The sequence below is a fragment of the Podarcis muralis genome, chromosome 11 (assembly GCF_964188315.1).
Source record: "Podarcis muralis chromosome 11, rPodMur119.hap1.1, whole genome shotgun sequence".
NCBI classification, from domain to species: domain Eukaryota; kingdom Metazoa; phylum Chordata; class Lepidosauria; order Squamata; family Lacertidae; genus Podarcis; species Podarcis muralis.
Window position 1 is genome coordinate 20485831 of NC_135665.1, and position 23280 is coordinate 20509110.

The 23280-nt window shown below is 42.0% G+C and overlaps 2 protein-coding genes across 4 annotated transcripts in view; one reads left to right on the forward strand and one right to left on the reverse strand.

The window, feature by feature from the left end:
- The first annotated feature begins 460 nt into the window (after positions 1-460).
- LOX (lysyl oxidase) lies at positions 461-14745 on the forward strand. 2 transcript variants are annotated; one of them, XM_028748775.2, is made up of 7 exons: positions 461-1475; positions 2995-3103; positions 5040-5177; positions 6901-7057; positions 8340-8435; positions 8562-8677; positions 10838-14745. In XM_028748775.2, the coding sequence occupies exons 1-7, from the start codon at positions 476-478 to the stop codon at positions 10842-10844; spliced, it is 1623 nt and encodes a 540-aa protein (XP_028604608.2). In that variant the 5' UTR covers positions 461-475; the 3' UTR covers positions 10845-14745. The 2 variants fall into 2 exon arrangements, with proteins under 2 accessions (XP_028604608.2, XP_028604609.2); XM_028748776.2 differs by lacking the exon at positions 10838-14745 and having other exon boundaries at positions 8562-8681.
- Positions 14746-18178: 3433 nt separating this feature from the next.
- The window catches only part of SRFBP1 (serum response factor binding protein 1), a 43170-nt gene continuing 38068 nt past the window's right edge, over positions 18179-23280 (reverse strand). For both annotated transcript variants that reach the window (XM_077936110.1, XM_077936109.1), the window contains 3 exons: positions 21323-22055; positions 19836-19873; positions 18179-18524 (listed from right to left, as the gene is read on the reverse strand). In XM_077936110.1, the coding sequence (XP_077792236.1) occupies positions 18346-18524; positions 19836-19873; positions 21323-22055 (950 nt within the window). In that variant the 3' untranslated portion in view covers positions 18179-18345. The remainder of the gene's footprint in view (positions 18525-19835; positions 19874-21322; positions 22056-23280) is intronic.

Below are 23280 nucleotides of genomic sequence, written 5' to 3' on the forward strand. Positions count from 1 at the left end.
TTTCCAAATGAATGTGCTTGAATAGCAAGGTCCTGTATTTAAACCCTGGGTAGCCAAGCACAGACAGATTCACAAATCCATGTGTGTGCACGCGCGTGTGTATGTGACCAGTTCTAGAGGGGCCATCCTGTTAGGCTGTAATCGCAGAATCATAGAATTTGGGAGGGACCACGAGGGTTATCTAGTCCAACCCCTGCAATGCAGGAATCTTTTGGCCAACTGGGGGCTCGAACGCACGACTATTTGCCCGACTGAGCTCCATTGTAACGCACTGAAGCCCCTTCAGCAACAGATGAAAGAAGAACAACGGTTCACCAACCGCCCCGCCGTGCACGAGGCTGGAAGCCTGACGGAGGAGGCAGAGATGCGAAAAGAGGATTCTTGTTGTTGTTTTGTTTAGCGGACCGGGAACTGTGGAGCCGGCACGTTTCGAAGCGCATTACGCGAACAAATAGCGCAGGAGCCGCCTGCCAGAATGGGCTTGTGTAACTTTGCGAACGTGCCAGAAAAGTTTAAAAAGCCCTCATCTCCTCCCACCCACCTACCCTCCGCCCCTCCCTCCCTCCGCTGCCGCTTTATTCCAGACACCAGCAAAAGCAAGAGGGAGAGGCGGCTCGCTCAGTCCCGCGCCGAGCGCATTCCTTTTAGCAATCTTGGAGAGGAGGAGAGGGGACGCTTGTTGCAAAGGGGAAATCTGCCACCTGTGTACGAAGAGAGCGCCCAGGCGCCTGCAAGAGCTGCTGCTTCGCCGTCGGGCTGTTGTTTGGCTCGACGGTCCTTCCAGGACCCAGGGGTGCCAAGGGGTACCCCACTCGCCGCCGCCGCCGCCATGCGCCTCTCCACCCGGCCGCCGCTGCTGCTTCGTATAGCCCAGCTGCAAGCGTGCGTCTATTGGAGCTGCCTGCTGTGCGCGCCGTCGGGCGCGCTGCCTCAGCCAAGGAACCCGCCGCCGCCGGCCGTGTGGAGGCAAAGGATTCAGTGGGAGAACCAGGGGCAGCTATACAGCCTGCTCAGCGTGGGCTCCCAGTACCAGCCGCCTCGACGGCGCGCAAGCCAGCAGCCCGCGCAAGGCGGCCACGTGTTGCTCCTCCGGGGCAATGGCACAGCTCCGCGCAGGGCGCAAGCCGTCGCCGCGGACAGCACCACCCGGAGACCCGAGGCGCAGCACTGGTTCCAAGCCGGCTACCAGCAGCCCGCCGGCGACAGGGGGCGCGGGGCCGACGGCGCTGCCAGCAGCAGCTCTCGGCGAGCTCCCCTCGCCAGCGCCCCCTCCAGGCCGGGCAACAGCAGCGGCGCGCCTCCTCTGAGCAACTTCCCTCGGGCGCGCGGCTTAGACCGCATGGTGGGCGATGACCCCTACAACCCGTACAAGTACTCCGACGACAACCCGTACTATAACTATTACGACACGTACGAGCGGCCCCGGCCTGACAGCCGACAGCGGCCCGGTTATGGCACCGGTTACTTCCAGTACGGTAAGAGCGCGCAGCTTGCCACGAGACGGGCGCTGCCTCTCCGAGAGAAAATGTGGCGAGGAATTGCGCCCCTGCAGTGACTTAAACGTGGATTTGGTCGCTTGCGCTGCCAACAGCAGTCGCTCTCCAAAAAAAAGCCCCAACCACACCTTTTAAAATGTAGTGGGTGTTTTTTTTGGGGGGGGAGGGGGTATTGAGTCGTTTTTATTTCGATTATATATTTTGTGGTTTTATCTTTTGATTTTGTTCTGCCGTCCGCCCTGAGACATCCGGGTATAGGGCGGTATATAAATTCAGTTAATAATAATAATAACAACCCAACCCCGACGCAGCCACGTGGCAAATCCTGCCCTCCCCGCCAGACGGCACGTTTAACACGGAGCGCTTGGCAAGGCGGCCGGCTCCACTGCCGTTATTCGCCATCTGGTTCCAGCCCTCCCCCTTTGCCCCTCACCGTGTCTGCGTTGTTGTCAGCCTGGAACTTATTGCAGGAGAATATCCCTTCTTCACTGGAAACTTTTCCCCCAAGAAGGGTTGTTTCTCTGTACTTTAAAAAGTAATGTTAAAAACAACAACAGCAACCCACAAATCAACTTCTACAATTCAGTACAGAGCGCTGGAGTGGGAAGAAGGTTTTTCAGGACAAAAGTTATGTTATTTTAGCGGTGGTTCATTTCCTTTATGCTGGAGGGAGTGGGGTTCTGTCCTACTGCAACACTGACATTCTAACTCCAGCCCACAAGCCCCCTCGCCAGCCATTAAAAAAGCTCTCTGCGCATGCTCAGAGGCACTGTTATTATTAAATCTGCTCCTGTGCACAAACTGCTGGGGCTGAACCATGGATCAATTAAGACCCCTACCGCATACTTTGAAGAAAGAAGCCTTATGGTTATAGCACCCCTGCCCCCCAATTTCCCCACTCCCAGAACAAAGGAAACTTGCACCAATGCTCCGTCTCTCTGCTTTAAAGTAAGGCTGGAAGATGCCCTTCATCTTCAGGCTCTTTGAACGGGGTTAATTCAAACCACAACCTGCCTAATGGATGCCCAGGATCATTTGTTTCGGCATAGCTGCAGGTCCATATAACAAAGAGCAAAGCTCCACAGTGTCGGACACATTTCTGGTATTTTGATCTGGCAGACTTAAGTGTACTCCTCAGCTGGTGTCCTTATGAGGAAGAATGCCTTGAAGATTTATGAGAAAAATTGCTTTGGAGAGTGCTGTGTTTCACAGTATCTGCCAATCTGCAAGGCACGTTGTCTTTTCATATTCCCCCCCCCCCTTTTGATCTTGAGAAAAATGACTCTTGGCTCTTGTTAACCAGCCATGGATGTGAGAAATGTGGATTGTATGTAGTGTTTAGGAAGATTTAGTTTGTGACTCCTCTAAGATAGGCAAAATGAAGTTTGCAAACATGTTCTGGGCTTGATCTGTTGTTTCTCTCTCTCTCTCTCTCCCTCCCTCCCTCCCTCTCTCTCTCTCTCTTTGTGTGTGTGTGTTGTGGCATGATGCACTGCAGGTCTCCCAGACTTGGTACCCGATCCATACTACATCCAAGCATCCACTTATGTGCAGAGGACTTCCATGTACAACCTGAGGTGTGCCGCTGAAGAGAACTGCCTAGCAAGGTAAACAGGAGTCACTCCTGCCCCTTGGTTTATGTTGGCACTGGATTCCTAACTGAATCTGATGGGAAGATCTGGAGTCTTCGAACGAGGGTTTCTAAAAGAGGCACCCACCAGATTAGATTCAGAATGTCACATTGAAATTGGTGGGATAAATTGGTTGTTATTACCTTAAAAGTGCCGTTGCTTTCAATAGGACTAAAGTTTGACCAACTTTGTGTGGAACCACAACATTGCTTTTACATCACAGTTCAGGACACGCTGACAAAAATGTCACAATGTCACACTGGCAGCTTAACGAGAGGGAAGAGGAGTTAATTTCAAAAGTAGCAGAGAGTTCTGTCTCCATTCCAGTTGATGAAACATACTGTTTCTATTACCCTCTGCTGAGAGCTGGATGACCAAACTACAAGGCTTCCATGCCCTTATTGTTTAGGAATTACTGCCTTAAGAAGTGCCTGTTTTTCATTAAGTCAGTGCTTCGCTAATTTTTGAAAACAAATCCCCCTTGAAAACATCGTTTACAAATTGTGAAATAAGTTGGGGATTTTTTAAAAAAAGGCAAAATCTTGCTATTCGATAATTGCAATTTGCAATCAGCTCTTAATAAACCATTTACTTTCTGATTATTATTATTATTATTATTCCATGGCTTTTCAACCAATGCATATCTACTAGGGAGAAAATTCCAATGAACTCAGTGAGACTTCTTTGTAAATATGCATAAGATGAGGCTGTGAGGATAAAATGTATTTTAGATCTTATGCAAAACAGCCTCTAAAAGTTACTTCATAGCAATGCCAGCCAAGATTTGGTAATATGCTTTTTACACTTGCAGTAGTGCCAGCAAATTGATTAAGAGAATATTGTACTTGGGTATGATAGAAAAATAGCTAGCTAATGTTACACAACTCCATCATATTCTTAGTTGACATTTTAAAGTGGAAATATAGAAACTCTGCTGAAATTAGCAGGAGAGGAAGGAAGTGGAGATCACATGGACATGATCAGCAGGAAGAGGAATCAACACCTACTCTGACATGGCAGAAACAAAAAATTCTGGTGAAAGATTTGGACTTTGGTGGTCCAGTACGCAAAGCAAATTTTGGCCTATTGCAGCAACAGAAAATCCACCTTTCATAGCACACCAACAAGGGAAGTCAAAAAGAAGTTCAGTAAATAAAAGTAGGCATGGGATATGTTTTAGCTGACGTTCAGCCATGGCCTACTACTTCTTAGTTTTTTAAAAAATATTTTCCTAAATATTTTATTGAAATAATGCATACTTCCTCTGATTTGAAGAGAGGAATTGGGTATGCTCATCAACTTGGCATGTGCTGGGCATAATCAAAAAGGAGTCAAACGTAAACATTAAAAGCAAATGGAATAGTAGTAGTAGTAGTAACAATAGTAAATTGTTTGGTCCCCCCCCCCCCACCCATGAGGTCTCAGGACAGGTTTCCACAATTTAATAATACAATATTAAAATCAGTTAAAACAATAACAGTCAATAGAATAGGGTGGCTCCTAAAATACATATTTCAGGTGTCAAAGGTCAGGGTAAAGAGGCACTTCTTCAGCATATAATGGAAACTGCACAATGAAGATTTCATTCTCTCTGGAGAAGGAATTACACAGCTTAGGAGTTGCCATAGAAAACTCCCTCTCCCAGTCTACCTCTCTCACAGTAGGGGTGGGGGAACTACCAAGAGGGCCCCCTCTGCCAATTTGAGAGGGTCTGTAGAGAAGGGAAAACACTGATATATACTGCATTGGACATTGTTAAGCAGCTTCAGCTCTCGTTATGTTACATTCTCTAAAAAGCCCCAAGAGATCGTTTCAACTATAATAAATACAAATGTCGCACCATAAGGCAAAGTGTGTTTAACGAGCAATTTCAAGCCTATTTCATGCGCATGTATGTTTTACATCTTTGCAGCTCAGCTTACAGGTCGGATGTCAGAGATTATGATAATAGAATGCTTCTGAGATTCCCCCAGAGAGTGAAAAACCAAGGCACATCGGATTTCTTGCCAAGCCGACCACGATACTCTTGGGAGTGGCACAGTTGTCATCAGTGAGTGAAGGGCTCAGTATGGTACTTTCCAATTATGTTCACTTGCTGTTTGTTTGTTGTGATGTGGCTTCCAGCACTCCACTCCACTCCCTTCCCCTGCACTTGCTGCCATGCAGAAAATAGCAGGAGTTGAACCCTTACCCACTGAACTCAAGTTTACGACCCTGCTTTAGGAATACAGTGGAACCTCGGTTTTCAAACATAATCCATTTCAGAAGACCGTTCGACTTCCAAAACGTTCGAAAACCAAAGCATGCAATTCCAGCAGTATTTACTTACAGAAAACTCAAAACGGAAGCCATTCGACTTCCAAAAAGCAGTCGAAAACCAAAGCAGTTACTTCCAAGTTTTCGACGTTCGTAAACTGAAACGTTTGACTTCCAAGACGTTCAAAAACCGAGGTTCCACTGTAGAAAATAAATAGGAGCTATTCCAACGTGATGGAAAACGTAACTTGTTCATCTTCCATGTATACATTTTGGACATTCAGAGCATACTTATTCAGTAATTAGTGGAAATGTTAGATGGGTGAAATCGGTCGACTCAAGGTGATGTTGGTACCCGAGCTCTTGAACTCAATGAGCATTTCCTGCATATGGGAAGGATTCAAAGATGTGCTAATATAGGTATGGTTTCTGTGATCTGAAGACTGCCGTACAACAGAAGGTAGCCTTTGGTTTTCAGCTGCTTAGGCCACACGTAGGGCAAATATTACCTTGGTTGATTTTAGACCTGCCTTTGCCAATCTGGTGCCCTCCAGATGTTTGGTACCACAACTCAACATCAGCTTGGGAGGGCCTGCAAAGGCAGCTTTAGACCCAAAGAGGGACATTTGTGTTGAAACATGTTGCTTGATTCCATCTTCTGTTGGAATCAACAATAAGAAAATACAATGGAGAGAAGACGTTGAGGTGGCTGTCTAAAGTTAACCTATTTCCCCTCCAAATAAATAAAAAAATTGTCCAGTAGCACCTTAGAGACCAGCTAAGTATGTTCTGGGCATGCACACAAGAAGGTATCTGAAGAAGTGTGCATGCACAGGAAAGCTTATACCCAGAACATACTTAGTTGGTCTCTAAGGTGCTACTGCACAATTTTTTAATTTATTTTGACTGCATCAGATCAACACAGCTATCTACCTGAATCTATTTCCCCTCCAGCTACTCTACTGTGAGAAATATAATGTAGCAACAGAACAGGCCTTTCACAATATGACCAGTGAATAAACAGAAGCATAATAAGGCAATGTGTGTAAAACTAGAACATATTTAACACAGTGGAGTTTAAATATGAAAATATTTTGCGTAAATACTTGGGGGCAGCTGATGGAAAAAGAATCAGAATCCATAGTATCCTTGGAATTTACAGTATACAAAGTAAGCATTTTTAATTCAAGGGTAACAATTGGATACTCCGATATAGATACTTAGGTGCTTCCTACTTCTTGCAACAGGAAATTTTGGAACAACGATTTTGCTTAGTCTTTAAACAAACTAAATGCTATGCAACAATTTACTCTCAAGAGCTGTATTTGTAACATAATTGTTGAATAATGGAACTATATGAAGAACTGTATCATAGGGCAACAAAATTAGCCCATTATTTTGGAATAATAAACAGCGATTGTAAGGCTCTATGCCAACGTTGTTTTGCTGGGCCACTATTATTATTTTATTATGGTTGGGTTAACACTTAATAAAAAAGTTTGCCTGTGGTTTAACAGACACTACCACAGTATGGATGAATTCAGCCATTATGACTTGCTTGAAGCAAGCTCCCAAAGGAGAGTAGCTGAAGGACACAAAGCAAGCTTTTGTCTTGAAGATACGTCCTGCGATTACGGATACTATAGAAGGTATGCGTGTACAGCACATACACAGGTAAGGTAGTCGCTGATCATTTTTCATCTCTTGCTGTCAGAATATAGATGGATTTCAAACATCAGTCTTGACCCTGAAACAACATATAGGCTTCAGGGAATTTGTTCCCCCTCCCTCACGGCAGGCTGCCAGTAATGGAAAGACAAGAAACTCTTACTAAGGTCTTTTATTCAGTATTCACAGAGAGATGTAGAAATGCCATCTCTTGGATAATGACGTTGAAACCGGTATCACAATCTGACCTTCAAACCAGTTTCAGACAATGCATTGAGATATCTTCCAGCTCTGATCCCCACATTGGTTGCAAGGGGTACAACTAAGTTTAGAGGCAACTGGCAACTACCTTCTTGTGAGCTCCTACAGATTTAGCTCCTGGAATGCTTTCCTAACGTTTCTGCAAACTGGCTAGCTGAGTCTCTTAAGTATTATAGCATCTGATTGCTACAATGAATTCTTTTAGAATTCTTGCGGCTTCATCCGCTGTTTTGAGACCTGTGCTTGTTGCAAAGTATTTTCCTCAGCAAATGAAGACTGCATCCTATTTTTTTAAAAAATGCGCATAGCTGCCAGCTCTCGGTATACCCATGAGCTTTCTCGCCGCAGCCCTTGCCAAGTGACACACAGTCTGTGGCAAAACATTGTACTTTTCGTAGGGGCAGCCAGGCACCACTCAGAATGATTTCAGGGTAGGGAAAGGAACTGAACCGCACACATTACGTAGACCCAAAGGGCTGTGAGTTCATGGCTTAAGGGGAGCTGTCATTTCAGGACAAAAATATGTTTCCGAAAGTCAAGCCTCCCTTTTAATCTAGCAAAATAGCAATGAGACATGAAAAGAGCCTAAGTCCTGTTTTACCAAGTTATCCTAATGGGAAGCTCGCAAGGAGGTCCTGTCCTTGTGACTTGCAACAACTGGGGGCGGGGGGGAATATAGTGGGGGTAAGAATATAGTGATTGTGTCTAGCAGCCATTGATATCCTTGTCTTTCATGAAAATGGCTCCTTTGCTTTTGAATGGGAAAATACTGGATCTTTTGTTTGTTTTGGAAGGCAAAATTATTTTGCTAGAATTTAGACCTTTTCTATAAGGGTTATTCTATTTATATAGCAGGAGAGCAATCATTTTGATAGAAGTAATGGTGGCAGTAAGGTGTTATGAATCACTGAGAATTGGTAATTATCTAGGGAAGCTTTTTGGCATTTGTCAACATTGTACTTTTTTATATATATATAAAAGAAAGTTAAGACTTTCACTTCACTATACTGCTACGCTTCAATTTTAGGGATTGAGCCCTGGGTGTTACGACACATACAATGCTGACATAGACTGCCAATGGATTGATATCACAGATGTTAAACCTGGAAATTACATCTTAAAGGTATGGAAATTACATTTTAAAGTTAATAATAATAATAATAATAATAATAATAATAATAATAATAATAATAATAAATAAGATATCAACATATGAACATGCAAAGTACAGCATGCATTTCTTTTGCAGGTTAGTGTAAACCCGAGCTACTTGGTACCAGAATCAGACTACTCCAACAATGTAGTGCGTTGCGATATCCGTTATACAGGTCACCATGCATATGCGTCTGGCTGCACAATTTCACCGTAAGTAATTTCCTGTTTACACATTTTTACACAAAAATTTACACATATTTACGGTCTTTCCAATGAGACTTTTAGGTCTTATCTCAACCACATAATGCCAAACCACATAATCCCTCCTTTCCTCCTCTTATCTGGTAGAATGATGAGCTCAAGAAGCATTCATTTGTGCTTTTAAACTAACACAGTTCCTTTTCATATCACAGGGGGTCAATGGCTAGTTCAAACTAGGCTTTGTTCAAACAAGCTAGGATCAAACCATGACTTATGACCATCACTTGTTTAAATCAATTGGAATTCTTGAGTTCAAATGTAATGGGGAACTATGGTTAAGTTAAAAGTGAGAGCAGATGCTTCCAATGTCTTGGAGGGGGGGGGGAAATTGTGCGATTCTGATTTATGTGCATATTATGCTAACATAGTTTAGTGCTATTGACTAAAAAGGGTCATTCTATAAAATGCATGCTTCCCTTCCTGTCAGTGTAACCATGGCTGTATTCATATATCACAATAAATCATAGTTACTGTGAACACATTCCCTGGCTCAGTGTTACATATAGATCAAGGACCATGGTTTGTGTTACTCCAATCAAACCATGGCTAATTTGAGGTTTGATCTTGGTTTATTTGTAACATGATCCCTGCTTCCTGTGTAATCCTAGGTCAGGGATTGGAGTTTGTTGCTCCCACTCATACAGATGCAGGAGAGCAAAGCAGTAACAATCTTAGTGTTAATAGTAAACCATTAACCATGGTTTACCATAATGTATGAACATGGCCTGTTTATGTCATTTTTCTTAGACTCAGTTGTTTTGCTTTCAGATTCAAACCTCTTCATAGTGAAATGATGTGCTTTATCCTTTGGCTTTTCATAAAATCTGTAAGATTGAATGGCCTAGAATGAATTTAAGAGTAACACAAGTGTTGAATTGCTTGCCAGTGCAAGACACTCAAGTCAGATTCTTTCTGAAATACTTATTTAGAAATCTTGTTTTGAGGATTTAAAGGGATTTGTACATTCCTACAGCAGTAGGACTTAGCAAGTGTCAGCTGTTATTTCTGGCTCACACAACTTTCCGGATACTGCTTATGCATTCCACATACAGAGCATCCTTACAAAAACGCAGAGAACATTGCTAAGGAAGTTCAAACGAATCCAAGCCGACTTTAGTTTTACCAAGCCCCTTGGGGATATACAGTTGGTCTGGTCCATCGTCCAGGCCCACACTTGCATAAATAGATGGATTATGTTTGACACTGATACCACTGCCAATGGTCTTTTGGACAGGACTTCCCCCAGCAATTATGGGAGTCACTGTATCTGGTCTTGCTGTTTTTCCATGTAAATGTGTGCCTGGGGAGATAGAATTGTTAACATGGTTGCATGGAGATATCTGTTGTGGGTGGGAATCTGTGCTTCAGAGGAAGTTGCAACTCTGGTGTTCAGTAATTAGCATGAGCTCATCTATATATAACAATGCAACGTTTGTCTTTAATACCCCTGTGCCAATATCCATGTTTATTCTTCAGCTTGCATTAAGGAGCGAGCTATTAGACACATTCTAGAGAACACCAGTACTAGCCCTAAGAATAGGCAATTATATTTATTCATCCAAACAACCCGCTGAACTTATTTTTGTCACCACTAGCCCAAAGTTGCAGTTGGTTTACAGAATCAACAAGTTAAGAGGCCTCGCCACAGGCTTTTATGAATTCTTGCAAGTGTGAGTTTCTAAGAGCCCAAGAGCTAGAACAGCAGGATTCTTAAGAGGTCAGCAGTGACATTAGCAGAGCAGCAAGAGGAATTTGTCGCAGCTTCTCACTATGCTAAGAAATAATTTGAAAGGACGTTCTGGGAACAGCCCCTTTAAGAACCTGGCACAATTCCATTTGGAAGTAATGAAATGTTGTCTAAGTGCACGAGTGTTTAAACTCTTAACAAGACTTGTTAATATTAGAGACCTGTGCAAGGGTACAGTCAATAGTGATTTGCCTTTTACTGCATCTCCTTTAGGTCAATCAATAGGAGCAGTTTAAGCAGAGGAAAAGTGTTGTGCTAATGTTGCTTAAATTTTAAATCCAGCGACGATATCTGAAGGTCTATTTAGTACTTTTGTTTTGATGTATGTTATACTTAACGACTAATTCTTTTCTCTTTAATAGGTATTAAGATGAAAGAAAATTTATGCAATGGTGCCCAAGGTTTTGAGGTGAAATTATTTTATAAACTTGAGACAGGATGTAAAAACTTTTGAAAGCGAAAACGAAAAAAGGACCAGAGTATATACAAAAAGAATTTTAATGACACTGAAGCATTAAGACCTCCTTCAGAATGAATGTTGTCGCTCAATTCATGTGTTCAACTTTTGAGGACAGTGAAAGATTGGTGCTTTATATATAGTATTTCAAATTCTACAAGAAGTTTTAACCCATTCACAGAAATGCCTTTTCTCTGACTACTGGAAAATCAGTACGCTATTTGTGAATGAGCTTAAGGAACAATTTAAAGGATATTCAAAGAGGCTGAGATTCAAAGAGTTACTTTAGGTTCATATATGCCCAATGGAATCTTACACATTTTACTTTTTTTAACAACAGACTCCAACCCCTCCATATCAAAACTATGCTTTTTACAATTTCATTTTCTTTGGAAGTTTATTGCCATCTGGCAAGTGGCCAGGGCAGTGCTGTCCAAAGGGTCATGGAACTAATTTCACAATTATTTGGTCTGCAGCCATATAATAAATACTGAAAGTAAGGAGGAGGAGGAGGAGGAGGAAAAATCAGTGGTCATGGGGCAAAATCTGGACCAAACTCTGGGGAAATGAAACTTCCAACAGAGCTAAACACCCAGGATGATACTTTTCTATCCTTGGGACAAAGTGTATTGTTCACTTTTTAAGAACTGTTCATTAGTGTATAGCAATGGCTGTTCATTACACCTTTTCAGATGAAAGTATTTGCATTTTAGACGTATTAGCGGGCAAGTATCTTCTTAAACCAGATGCCAATTGATATTTTCACAAGCCAATTTCTCAGAAGAAATATGAAATAGTGAATTACCCATTTCCAATGTTTGCTGCAGATTGCTTTGCACATTTTCTTCCTTTCTTTCCGTACAGCTCTAAAGATTTTAAATTACGATTATTTAGAAACTATTCTCCCTTACTAGAATTTGGGTAACCTGGATTAAAGCTGATCTATACACTTGGCAGAAAAAATAAGTCTATTTACAAAGGTGGAATTTCTCAATATATTCCATTATTTAGTGCAAACTTTAATTTGTTAAAAAAAAAAAAAAGGTTAGGAGTAATATAGTTTGGTAGCATCACAAAATAAGGCTTAAAAGACTGATTCACAAGGAGCTAATGGATGTTCTCCATGAATACTGTATTTTAAACCTTGTAGGCAGTCAGAAAGAATGAAGGTTTTTATATATAAAAAAAACCATACTAGCAGGATATTCAGTAGGCTGCATACTAAATAATGCAGTACTGTATTATATGATAATACCTGCCATCTGCAGGATTCAACAGGCAAACTTGTAAATAATTCAAGTGAAGAAAATCATAACTCCAAATTGAAAATTGGTTGTTAGAGGTAGAAGAATCATTCCTCCTTTGGCTAAAGTGAAATAGATGGGTTTCTCCACCCCCCAAAACTGTGAAATAATTTCTAGCAGATGGGAGTCTTCCTTCCCACTACTAGCTTTCTGAAAGGCCCTATAAATATTCAATTGTTGGCCATGCTTTTTAGCTGTTAGAACTAAAACTTGCTGCATTTTGAGTGCGTTCCATACATTAAGTATGAAAGAAGTGATATACATTAAGCTTGGGGAATATAAGGACATTTTCAATAACCATTTCTTGGAGATGTTTGATGGCCTGGAATACGCGTTTCAGATTGTCTTGAAGACGCTCAAGCTCCTCCACTTTTAGTACTATAATTTGTTTTGCAAATTTAAACAAAAATGTCATCCACACCACTGTCTGTCCAGGCTGACAAGACCTGTTTCGCTTGCCAGTGCCTTCCCCTTAGCTTGGATAGTTCTGGTGGATGTTGAAATCACCAGTCCTACCATGTGTAATATGTCTGATATCACACATGAACATAAGCAATGCCCTTTCATACGTCAACAACAATTGCTATCCACATGATTAAAAAATTCCTTCCAGTAGCACCTTACGAGACCAGCTAAGTTTGTTATTGGTATGAGCTTTCGTGTACATGCACACTTCTTCAGATACACTGAAACAGAAGTCACCAGACCTTTATATGGGGAGGGGTATTACTCAGAAGGGTGGTGAGAATAACACCATTACTGGCTCCAACAACATCAAACATACCATCTCAGGACTATTTAATTGCTCATCTTCTAACATTGTGTATGCCATCAAATGCCAACAGTCCCCTTCAGCTCTCTATATTGGACAAACAGGCCAAACCCTACGCCAAAGGATAAATGGACATAAATCTGACACCAGGAATCACAAGACAGAGAAACCAGTAGGAGAACACTTCAATCTCCCAGGACATTCTATACAAGATCTCAAAGGAGCAGTCTTATTACAAAAGAATTTCAGAAACAGACTGGAAAGAGAAGTTGCTGAATTGCAACTTATTACCAAACTTAAAACCATGGAGAGACTTGGTCTGAATAGAGACATTGGATTCTTATCTCATTATACATGATAAAGCTATTTTTAGCCATCTCACCCCTTGCTTTTTCCTGCAAGACCAACTGCAGTCATTTACAGTTGTCAACAGGTCTACCACACCAATCAGCCAATCACCCATTCCCACCACCCTTCTGACTAATACCCCTCCCCACCCTCTCATTTTATATAAGGGTCTGGCAACTTCTGTTTGAGTGTATCTGAAGAAGTGTGCATGCACACGAAAGCTCATACCAATAACAAACTTAGGTGGTCTCTAAGGTGCTACTGGAAGGATTTTTTTTTATTTCCCCCCCAACTACGACAGACCAACACGGTCACCTACCTTTAACTATCCACATGATTTGTGTGTAAGCAGCCTTGCTTGCTTATATGTAGAAATTTTTCTTTCTGTTTAAAAGTGTTTTAGTAGCAGCAGGGAAAACTGTGGGTTGGTATTGGGGAGCCAGTGACTACTGAGAAGAGCAGGGGATCAGGAAAGCTGATGGCATGACGATGGCATCTCAAGGAATAGGGCCGAGCAACTTCGTAGGACCACTATCCCACATTTAGCAGCGTTTCCAGTTACAAAATTGTGTTTTCATTTATTGGAGGGAAGCAGGTTATCTGCTGTTACATATGATGTGAACTGGAATATCTGACACTTTTGGATTCAGACCTCAGCCAAGATTCACTTTGCCAAGATCAGTTCTAACAAAGAAAGGTACTAATTCATGAAGATTCATGGCAGCTTGGAAGATTTTCTTGTGGTTTTTGGAACACACGAGGAATTAATGGGCTACATCTTTTTGCGAGAAACTAATCCTTTTCCCTTCCAGCTGCATGACACAGAGATAGATTTTCTTCACTTTTTTTGGCAGGCCCTTATTCGGACTATAGCACAGAAAATGTTTCTAATTCAAATATTTCACATTTAGATCAAAAGGATTTTTAATGGTAAACTGATTTTTCCCCCAGTCACCATTTTTTACCTCCCCATAGGTTTAGTTGGAGGTAACTGAAGTACTATATTCTTACAAGTGGTCTATCCTGTGCCTTACACCAAAAACATCATTTTCACATTCCAGATACTACAAAGGTGCTTACATATTTTAACTTGAATTGAAATAAACAGTTTTCTGTCAGGAAATTTATAAGCAACCAAATGTTACAAATTTAGTGAAGAGCCACTCTAACTTCTTGCAAGGAATTCTAATATTTACTTCATTATTTTTTTCTAAGAGCCTTGCTTTTAAAATCTTTGCATCTTTCTCTGAGAAGTTATTTATAATTATTCATACACTAGCTTTGTTTTCTTCATTGCACTTCCATATTCTTGTTTAATTCTTGTATCGTGGTGGCAGATTTATGTGAAAATGACCTGAATAAATTTGTTTTTCAAATGCTCAGAATGTCTCTCCCGCTTTCACCAAAATCTTTCTTACAGGTTAAGAGGAATCTCTATATACATGATTGTATCATTCTTCTCTATGGGGGAAGAATTTCATTATCTACAAAAATACAAACATGATACTTCAGATGCAAACCTTAGATAATTTTGTAATTACCCTGCTAGGGAAAGGAGGGTCAACCTAAGGGAGCTAAAGGAGTTTATAGAAGTCACCACACATGGATAAGGAAAATTGTATGTATCAGTCACAGTTCTTATATAAGCAGAAAGTTTGCTTATCGCTGACAGACCATATCAAGCTTGGAGAACAGTCTATAAAAGGGCTGCCACTACTTCCCAGAGGGAAAGCTTGTAAAAATGCTACTAATTATGCATTATGACAAGATTATTATGGGACAAAGCTCATAGGATAAAAAGAACAGTGATGTTCATGATCAGGACCATGCCACAAGACTAGACGGATAGTCAACAGGTCTTCAGTAGGCTAGTTTATTGTCCTGTATCACCATTTTAGTAAGCCTGTCTGCAAAATTACTTTGAGTTCAAATGTATCCTTGAGTTCAGAATGTTTCTATTTCTACAAAATACAATACAGTATAAGACTGAGACTTTTGTATCAATATAGTTTGACCACAATGGAGTTCTAGTCCGCTATGCGTCCAAAACGCCGCTAAACAAAAACATTCAATAATATATTTTAAGGTTGCTAGAGTTTCCTTCTATATTGGTGTTTTTCAACTGGGGCTACTTCTCTGTATGTCTCACAGTTTTAAAAACACTAGTTTATCTGAATAGAAGAAAACAAGAGATGTGATTTACATTCACCTGGTATTGCCCTCCTATGTAGACAAAGTCTACATAGCTTGTTCCTTAGATCAAAAGCTTTGCTGTAAATCCAGCACTTTTAAAAATGCTTTGATGTGCTAGACATCCCATAGGAATACTGCTAGGGTCATAAGTTATAGCAGTAAGAAATTCTCTCCTGTTCATCAATTGCCAAGAAAAACTAAGCACTCTTGGCAGTCCAGAGACATGTAAAGAGATGCTACCCAAGCTATGAAGTTTTCAAGTTTCTCTATTTTCAACTAAAACAGGAAAAGGCGTTATCTTATTACTTTGTATGTAGTGTGCAAGTTTTCTTTAGCCATTCACAACTTGTTTTTCTCCAATGGAAAGATGTTTATCAACTAGTGAGATTCAGGGCATGTTGTGTAGTATTTGTAAATTTAGGAAAATGAGAGACTAAATAATAAAGGGATAGGAAACTCTAATATTGGGCTAGCATTAACATATGTAATATTTTTCTCTTCAACATGCATGTAAAATGGGGAAAGGCTTTTAAAGCAGTGGAGTCACTAAAAGTTAGAGCTTGTTAACACGTAGCTTGAATCCCAAGAGTAATGAAGGACCATATGAAAATATTTTTTTTGGGACATAAAAGACAAATCCTGCAGTATTATAAGCAAACAACTTCACCCTACTTTTTCAATTAATGCACTCTAGATAACCAAAAGAATTAACTGATCTGAAAATAGATGACATTCAATTCAGTCAAATGCCCTTCTAATCTCAGAATATCAAAACACAAATGAATGCAACCATTGGACAGTATAGATACAAATTTCTGACTTTAACACTACAGTGGTAACTTGGTTGTCAAACTTAATCCGTTCCGGGAGTCTGTTTGACTCCCAGAACGGTTTGAAAACCAAGGTGCGGCTTCCAATTGGCTGCAGGAGCTTCTTGCACTCAATCGGAAGCTGCGTCGGACGTTCGGCTTAAGAAAAACGTTGGCAAACTGGGAGCCGATTTGTTCGGGAGCCAAGCCATTCAACAACCAAGGTACCACTGTAGTAAGGAGATAAATATACGATTGAACACCAGATTCATTCCTTTAGAGCACGAATGCTGAACTTATGTCCCTCCAAATGTTGGAACTACAATTCCCCAAATCCCAGACCATTGGCCATACTGACTGGGGCTGACAAGAACTGGAAACATTTGGGCACAGGTTCCTGACCTCTGATGTAGAGTCTTCCTTATTTGGACAGCAAATGTCAGTTATTCACACTGCAAGACACATGCTGTTTTCCAGTGGTTTCTGTTTATACATTTGTTCCAGAACTAGTAATTGAATACAAACTCTGACATTTCAAGCAAAAACAGCCAAGCCCTGCAGCATCTTAATAAGCAACAAAACACCATCAAGGTGCATAGAATGGTATCCTCATTTGGCATATATGATAGTCATCTTCAAATATCTAAAGGGCTGTCACATGGACAATGCAGCAAGCCTCTTTTTCCCTGCTGCGGAAGCTAAAACCCGAACCAATAGATTCAAGTTGCAAGAAAGGAGATTCCGACCAAACATCAGGAAGAACTTTCTGACAGCAAGAGCTGTTTGACAGTGGAACGATCTCCCACAACAGGTGGTGAACTCTCCTTCCTTGGAGGTTTTTAAGCAGAGGCTAGATGGCCATCTGTCATGTATTATCTAGTTGAGATTCCTACATTGCAGAGGATTGGACCAGATTACCTCTGGGGTTGCTTCCAACTACAATTCCAAGATCCTATGATGTACAGCTAAAAAGCAGAGACATCACCTTGCCAACAAAGGTCCGTATAGTCATGGTTTTCCCAGTAGTGATGTATGGAAGTGAGAGTTGGAAGGCTGATCGCCGAAGAATTGATGCTTTTGAATTATGGTGTTGGAGGAGACTCTTCAGAGTCCCATGGACTGCAAGACGATCAAACCTATCCATTCTTAAGGAAATCAGCCCTGAGTGCTCACTGGAAGGACAGATCGTGAAGCTGAGGCTCCAATACTTTGGCCACCTCATGAGAAGAGAAGACTCCCTGGAAAAGACCCTGATGTTGGGAAAGATGGAGGGCACAAGGAGAAGGGGACGACAGAGGACAAGATGGTTGGACAGTGTTCTCGAAGCTACAAACATGAGTCTGACCAAACTGCGGGAGGCAGTGGAAGACAGGAGTGCCTGGTGTGCTCTGGTCCATGGGGTCACGAAGAGTCAGACACGACTAAACAACAACAATGATGTACAGCAAAATGTTTTTTCTGCCTATGGGATTTCCACAAAGGCCTATTATTTTTGAACTTCTAGCTAGCCCTTCACTGAATGGTTCCCAAACGTCACAAAAATGTCTTGATGTAAGCAAGTACAATTTGCATTCAAATCGTAAAATAAAATCACAAAACAACCAATGGCAAAGCAACAAAACAGGAGCACAGAACAGTCGTGCAGGAGAAGGAAAAGGACTCCATTGAATCTAAGGCCTGGATAAAGAGGTGCATCTTTACCAATTGTTGATACCCATGATCTTTCATGCAAGTTCCCATGGCAAATGGCAACATGGCAAATGGAGCTATTCCTGACAAATGTAGAATACTTTCTATAGCAAAAAGCCTCTTGCGACGAATGACTTCAAAATCAACCATTTATTTTATATATTACAGTTATATTGAAAATCTATAAATGAAAATGTCTTTGTTTTTAGTTTATACAGCTGTGTCAACAAGTTGTCAACAGATGAGATAAAAAAAGGGGAGGAAAAGAAAAGAGGCCTTAAGAAGAAATAACACCCCCTTAGTCTTCAAATTTAATTTTTTTCCCTTGGAATGCTGTAATTTGAGATACTTGCTCTCGACGTTTCCTGCTCGCTTCCCAGGAAGGATGAAGTGGCTGTTCCAATTGTTCTCTCTTAATACCTTGCTTCATACTCAAACCTTTGGACATCTGTTTCTGTGGACCGTTTCTTTCAAAACCTGCACAGGAATTCATAGAACATTAATAACATCGACAATTCACACACCACAGAGGTACAGTGGTACCTCGGGTTAAAAACTTAATTTGTTCTGGAGGTCTGTTCTTAACCTGAAACTGTTCTTAACCTGAGGCACCACTTTAGATAATGGGGCCTCCCGCTGCCACGCAATTTCTGTTCTCATCCTGAAGCAAAGTTCTTAACACGAGGTACTATTTCTGGTTTAGCGGAGTCTGTAACCTGAAGCGTCTGTAACCCAAGGTACCACTGTATACAGCTTCTAGTTGGTGCCTCAGAGATAAGAAGTTAGATCCAGATTTGATCTTCTGCAAACAGATAGGATATTTCCCACCTAGGACGCAGTAGACTTCTCAATATACAAAGAGGGTGAAGCTGTAATTTTCTCCCATTTCCCTGTGTAGCCCCCAGCACCACCTCCGATGGTGCTTCAGAACGTCTCCTATCCCTCCTGAGCAGCATTTGAGGGGGCACCTGGGAAAAGATCTCAGAGCTCCACTGAGCACAAGTCGGGATCCACCTTATCCTATGTGCTTTAGGGATTATTTATTATATATTTATGATGCAACACCCCCGGTTACTTTTACACATTAAACAGAAGCCACTGACATTCTTTTAATTATCTTATGGAAAGCTTCCAGGCATGACACTGCAAAGTGGAACATCATGCAGTTTTGGAGGACAAGCAAAACTTCTAAATATGGTACAGAGATATGTGGTTTTCAAAAGTAATTTCTTCTGATTGTATATAAAACAGTACTGAATTATGCGGCACTGGTAAAGTCTTGGGCTATCAGAGGCCCAAATTGGCCCTGGGGTGGGACAGGGAGAACTTGCAGAACAGTGCCGTGTGTGTGTGTGTGTGAGAAAAGGGGATTATTACATATGACAAGCCACAGTGCTTTCTTTCCCTGATGGAATGATCTTCTTGGTGCAACACTGAATTCCTCCCGAAATTTAATAAAATATGAAAATGAGACTCCTGTGCCTTATAAACCCTATTGGAAAATATGAAAACAAGGATAGCACATTATTCCAAACTTCAGTAAAATCATAGTGATTGCTTGACCTGGAGTAGGGCTAGTAAAATTAGCTGTACAAACCTAGATTGTAAAAATGTCCTTCCAAAAACTGAAAATTTAAAAGCCCATATAAAGTTCAAGTGCAATGCTTTAAAAATCAATCAATCAATACAATTAAATGCATTTGAAAAACTACTGCTACAATTTAAATACAAAATGAGATTTTGTTCTGATGCTGCATGGATGCAAGTAGCAACATCAACTTGACTTACCTTTTGCTTTACTTCTGGGAAGGTGGTCTTTTACAGTTCTAGAACAGAAAAAAGTGATATTTTCAGAAGTCAAGACATTATTGAGTGCAACAAACATGTGATATCTGTGAAACCTAAAGCACATAATTAGACCTGAGAATTATCTATATCTGGGGCAGCCAGACCTCCCCATTTGCCCACAAGGCAACTTTCTCCAAACCACACCCGTCTACTCCACACCTGACATCATATGCGACACGACGTGGAGGGCAGGCAGAGATGTGGCTGCTTTCCTTGAAGAAAGTCGCATTGAACCCCCTTTCCTATATGCTGATGAGTGAGAGTTCATTCCAGCATGGGGACTTCTCTGTGCCCACCTTTGTAGGCCAACTTTATTCACTGGGCATCATTTTTACATCAGATGATTGACAAGCAGCGACCCTGCCCACTTGTCAGTTGGTCTACGGAGTTGAGGAAGTTAAGAATTTCACTCAATTGGGCCAATTTTTTCCTTGCCCCTGCTCTGCATAAATGGGGTTTGATAGCCAAGCCAAACTCACGGTCTCATCGTGAATAAGGCTCAGTTTCCATGACTTCCTTAAAGCTATTGACTCTAGCAATGGTAAAGGTAAAGGTAAAGGGACCCCTGACCATTAGGTCCAGCCGTGACTGACTCTGGGGTTGCGGCGCTCATTCTGCTTTACTGGCCGAGGGAGCTAGCGTACAGCTTCTGGGTCATGTTGGCTTTTTGCAGTTTGGTAGCACTGCAGAGAGCTTGCTGGGGAGACCATGCATTAAAAAGGGACTTAAAAATAACTACAAGGTTTTAATTACAAAAACAAAAACTCCTTTTACACTAAATACATTAACAAACAAACATGACGCAACCACCAACCCATACCCCAGGGTAATGGGAGAGCTAGGTGCTGCTCCTTATATACTACACCCAATTACTGACACAGCTTAATCAATACAACTCAGCAGCACCTGCTATGTTTCACAGCTGTAAAGCTGGGTCTCGTTATTTTGCTCTGGCCCTTCCTCTGGCCCCTTAAAGAAATACACATCGGGTGGAACAACGATGAACCTTTACATTTAAAGAAACCATTCAACAGTGGCCTAAGCCGCTTCTGGCGAACCAGAGCAGCGCATGAAAACGCCGTTTACTTTCCCGCTGGAGTGGTACCTATTTATCTACTTGCACTTTGACGTGCTTTCGAACTGCTAGGTTGGCAGGAGCAGGGACCGAGCAACAGGAGCTCACCCCGTTGCGGGGATTCGAACCGCCTACCTTCTGATCGGCAAGTCCTAGGCTCTGTGGTTTAACCCACAGCGCCACCTGCGTCCCATGGTAGCTCATCTAGGAAAAGTCTAATGCAAAAATTGACTCAACAGAGGAGGCTAGTCAGAAAACATGCAAAGACTTCTCACAGCGTGTAAGCCACTTGAAGGGTGAAAACATTTGCCCCAAACGGTTGCAAACTAGATTGAGGGTTTTGATGGCTTACCTTTTCACTGATTTGGACTTATTTGTGTCTGACAGTGAAGAATAAAACATGGATTCTAGCTTCAATGATTTTGAGCTTTGATTTTTGCCTTTTGTGTCTGTGTCCTGGGCTGTGTCAGACTGCGAGCCCTTTTTGAGCTGGATACATTTGCCTTTCTGGTCTGTAGGTAATGAAATATCAGCTGCTCCCTTCTTTTTCTTCATTCTCTTTACTTTGCCAATGAAGAAGTCATCATCGCTATCATTTTCATCAGAGCCAGAAGACTGATTATAGAATCTTTCTTCAGTGCTGTCATCAAAGTATTCCTTCTCCATTCCAGCTTCCTCACTTGTCACTCTATCAGGTGCATCAACTTCTGTTCTACTCAGGAGGTCATCCAAACATTTTGTAACTTCAGAATATACTGACTTTTCCACTTGAGCCTGAGCAGCTAATTTATGAGGCTCTGCAGCCTGCACTGTAACATCATCCAACAGGCATATTTCCTCACCGTCTGCCATTTTCAGCTTCTCTCTCACACAAATTTGTTCTTTTCCCATGTCAGAGCCTGGCTTCTCTTTCACCTTTATTTTGTCTTGGTTTCCAGCTTGTTTAATTGTTTTCTTATGTAGACTGCTACTGGAATGCTGGGTTAGCTCAGATTGTTTGGTAAGTTGTTCTTCCGATTTATGCTCTTCTGAAGAAATGGGTCCTTCTGGCTTCTGTCTCGCATCTTTGAAGGCTTTTACAGCAGCTAAAAAAAAGCAAGTTTTTTTTTTAAATAATGCAGCATAAATGGTAAAAACACAGAAATGATAAAAGGGGTTCTAAAGCAAACTCATTTCATTGTGGTGGGTGGTGGAGTGGGGCCGCATAGTGTAGTGGTGGCATAAAATACTGTATTTTTCGTCCCATAGGACGCACCTAGTTTTTTGGGGGGGAAATAAAGGAAATTTTCCCTTTATTTCCCCCCCAAAACCAGGTTGGGGAAACCAAACCAGGTCGGGGAACAGCGATATGGCGGCGCTCCGCCTCCCCGATGTCCCCCGAGCTTGTGGGGTTGGCCGATGTCTGCCCGAAGTGCGGGGCGCTCTGCTTCAGCATGCCCGCACTCCGTGCAGCAGGCTGCTATCCACAGCCTAGGGAGCCCTGCGGGAACTCCCGTGGGCTCCCCAGGCTTGCTGATAGCTTCCTGGAGAGCGAGAGGGGTCGGTGCGCACCGACCCCTCTTGCTCTCCAAGCTTCAGCGAAAGCCTGTATTCGCCCCATAGGACGCACACAGATTGCCCCTTCATTTTTGGAGGGGAAAAAGTGTGTCCTATAGGGCGAAAAATACGGTATATTTTTCTCTGTGGCACCTCATGTGAAGAGGGTCTCTGGTAGCAGGAAGAGAATAATAATTTATTATTTATACCCCGTCCATCTGGCTGGGTTTCCCCAGCCACTCTGGGCGGCTCCCAACAGAATGTTAAAAACCCAATGCAGCATTAAACATTAAAAACTTCCCTAAACAGGGCCGCCTTCAGATGTCTTCTAAAAGTCAGATATTTGTTTATTTCCTTGACATCTGATGGGAGGGTGTTCCACAGGGCGGGCACCAGTACCGAGAAGGGCCTCTGCCTGGTTCACTGTACCCTCACTTCTCACATTGAGGGAACCGCCAGAAGGCCCTCGGAGCTGGACCTCAGTGCCCAGGCTGAATGATGAAGGTAGAGAGTACATGGTCCAGACAGGGTCTGTGTTAGGGAAGGCAGTTTTCTAGAGGAATATGTTTACATCAAATATAAGGCATCCGACCAACACCTTTACAAGTGTGCCCAAAGTCATACCTACTACTAAGCCTGGATTTAGACACATCGAAGAAGCGTTTCAGTTTAAAGCTTTGTAAATTTAAACAGGGAAAGCAGGTAGAGATAAACGGGGCTCTACATCGCCATCTGGTGGCACGATGTTATATAGCACATCGAACACATATAAAT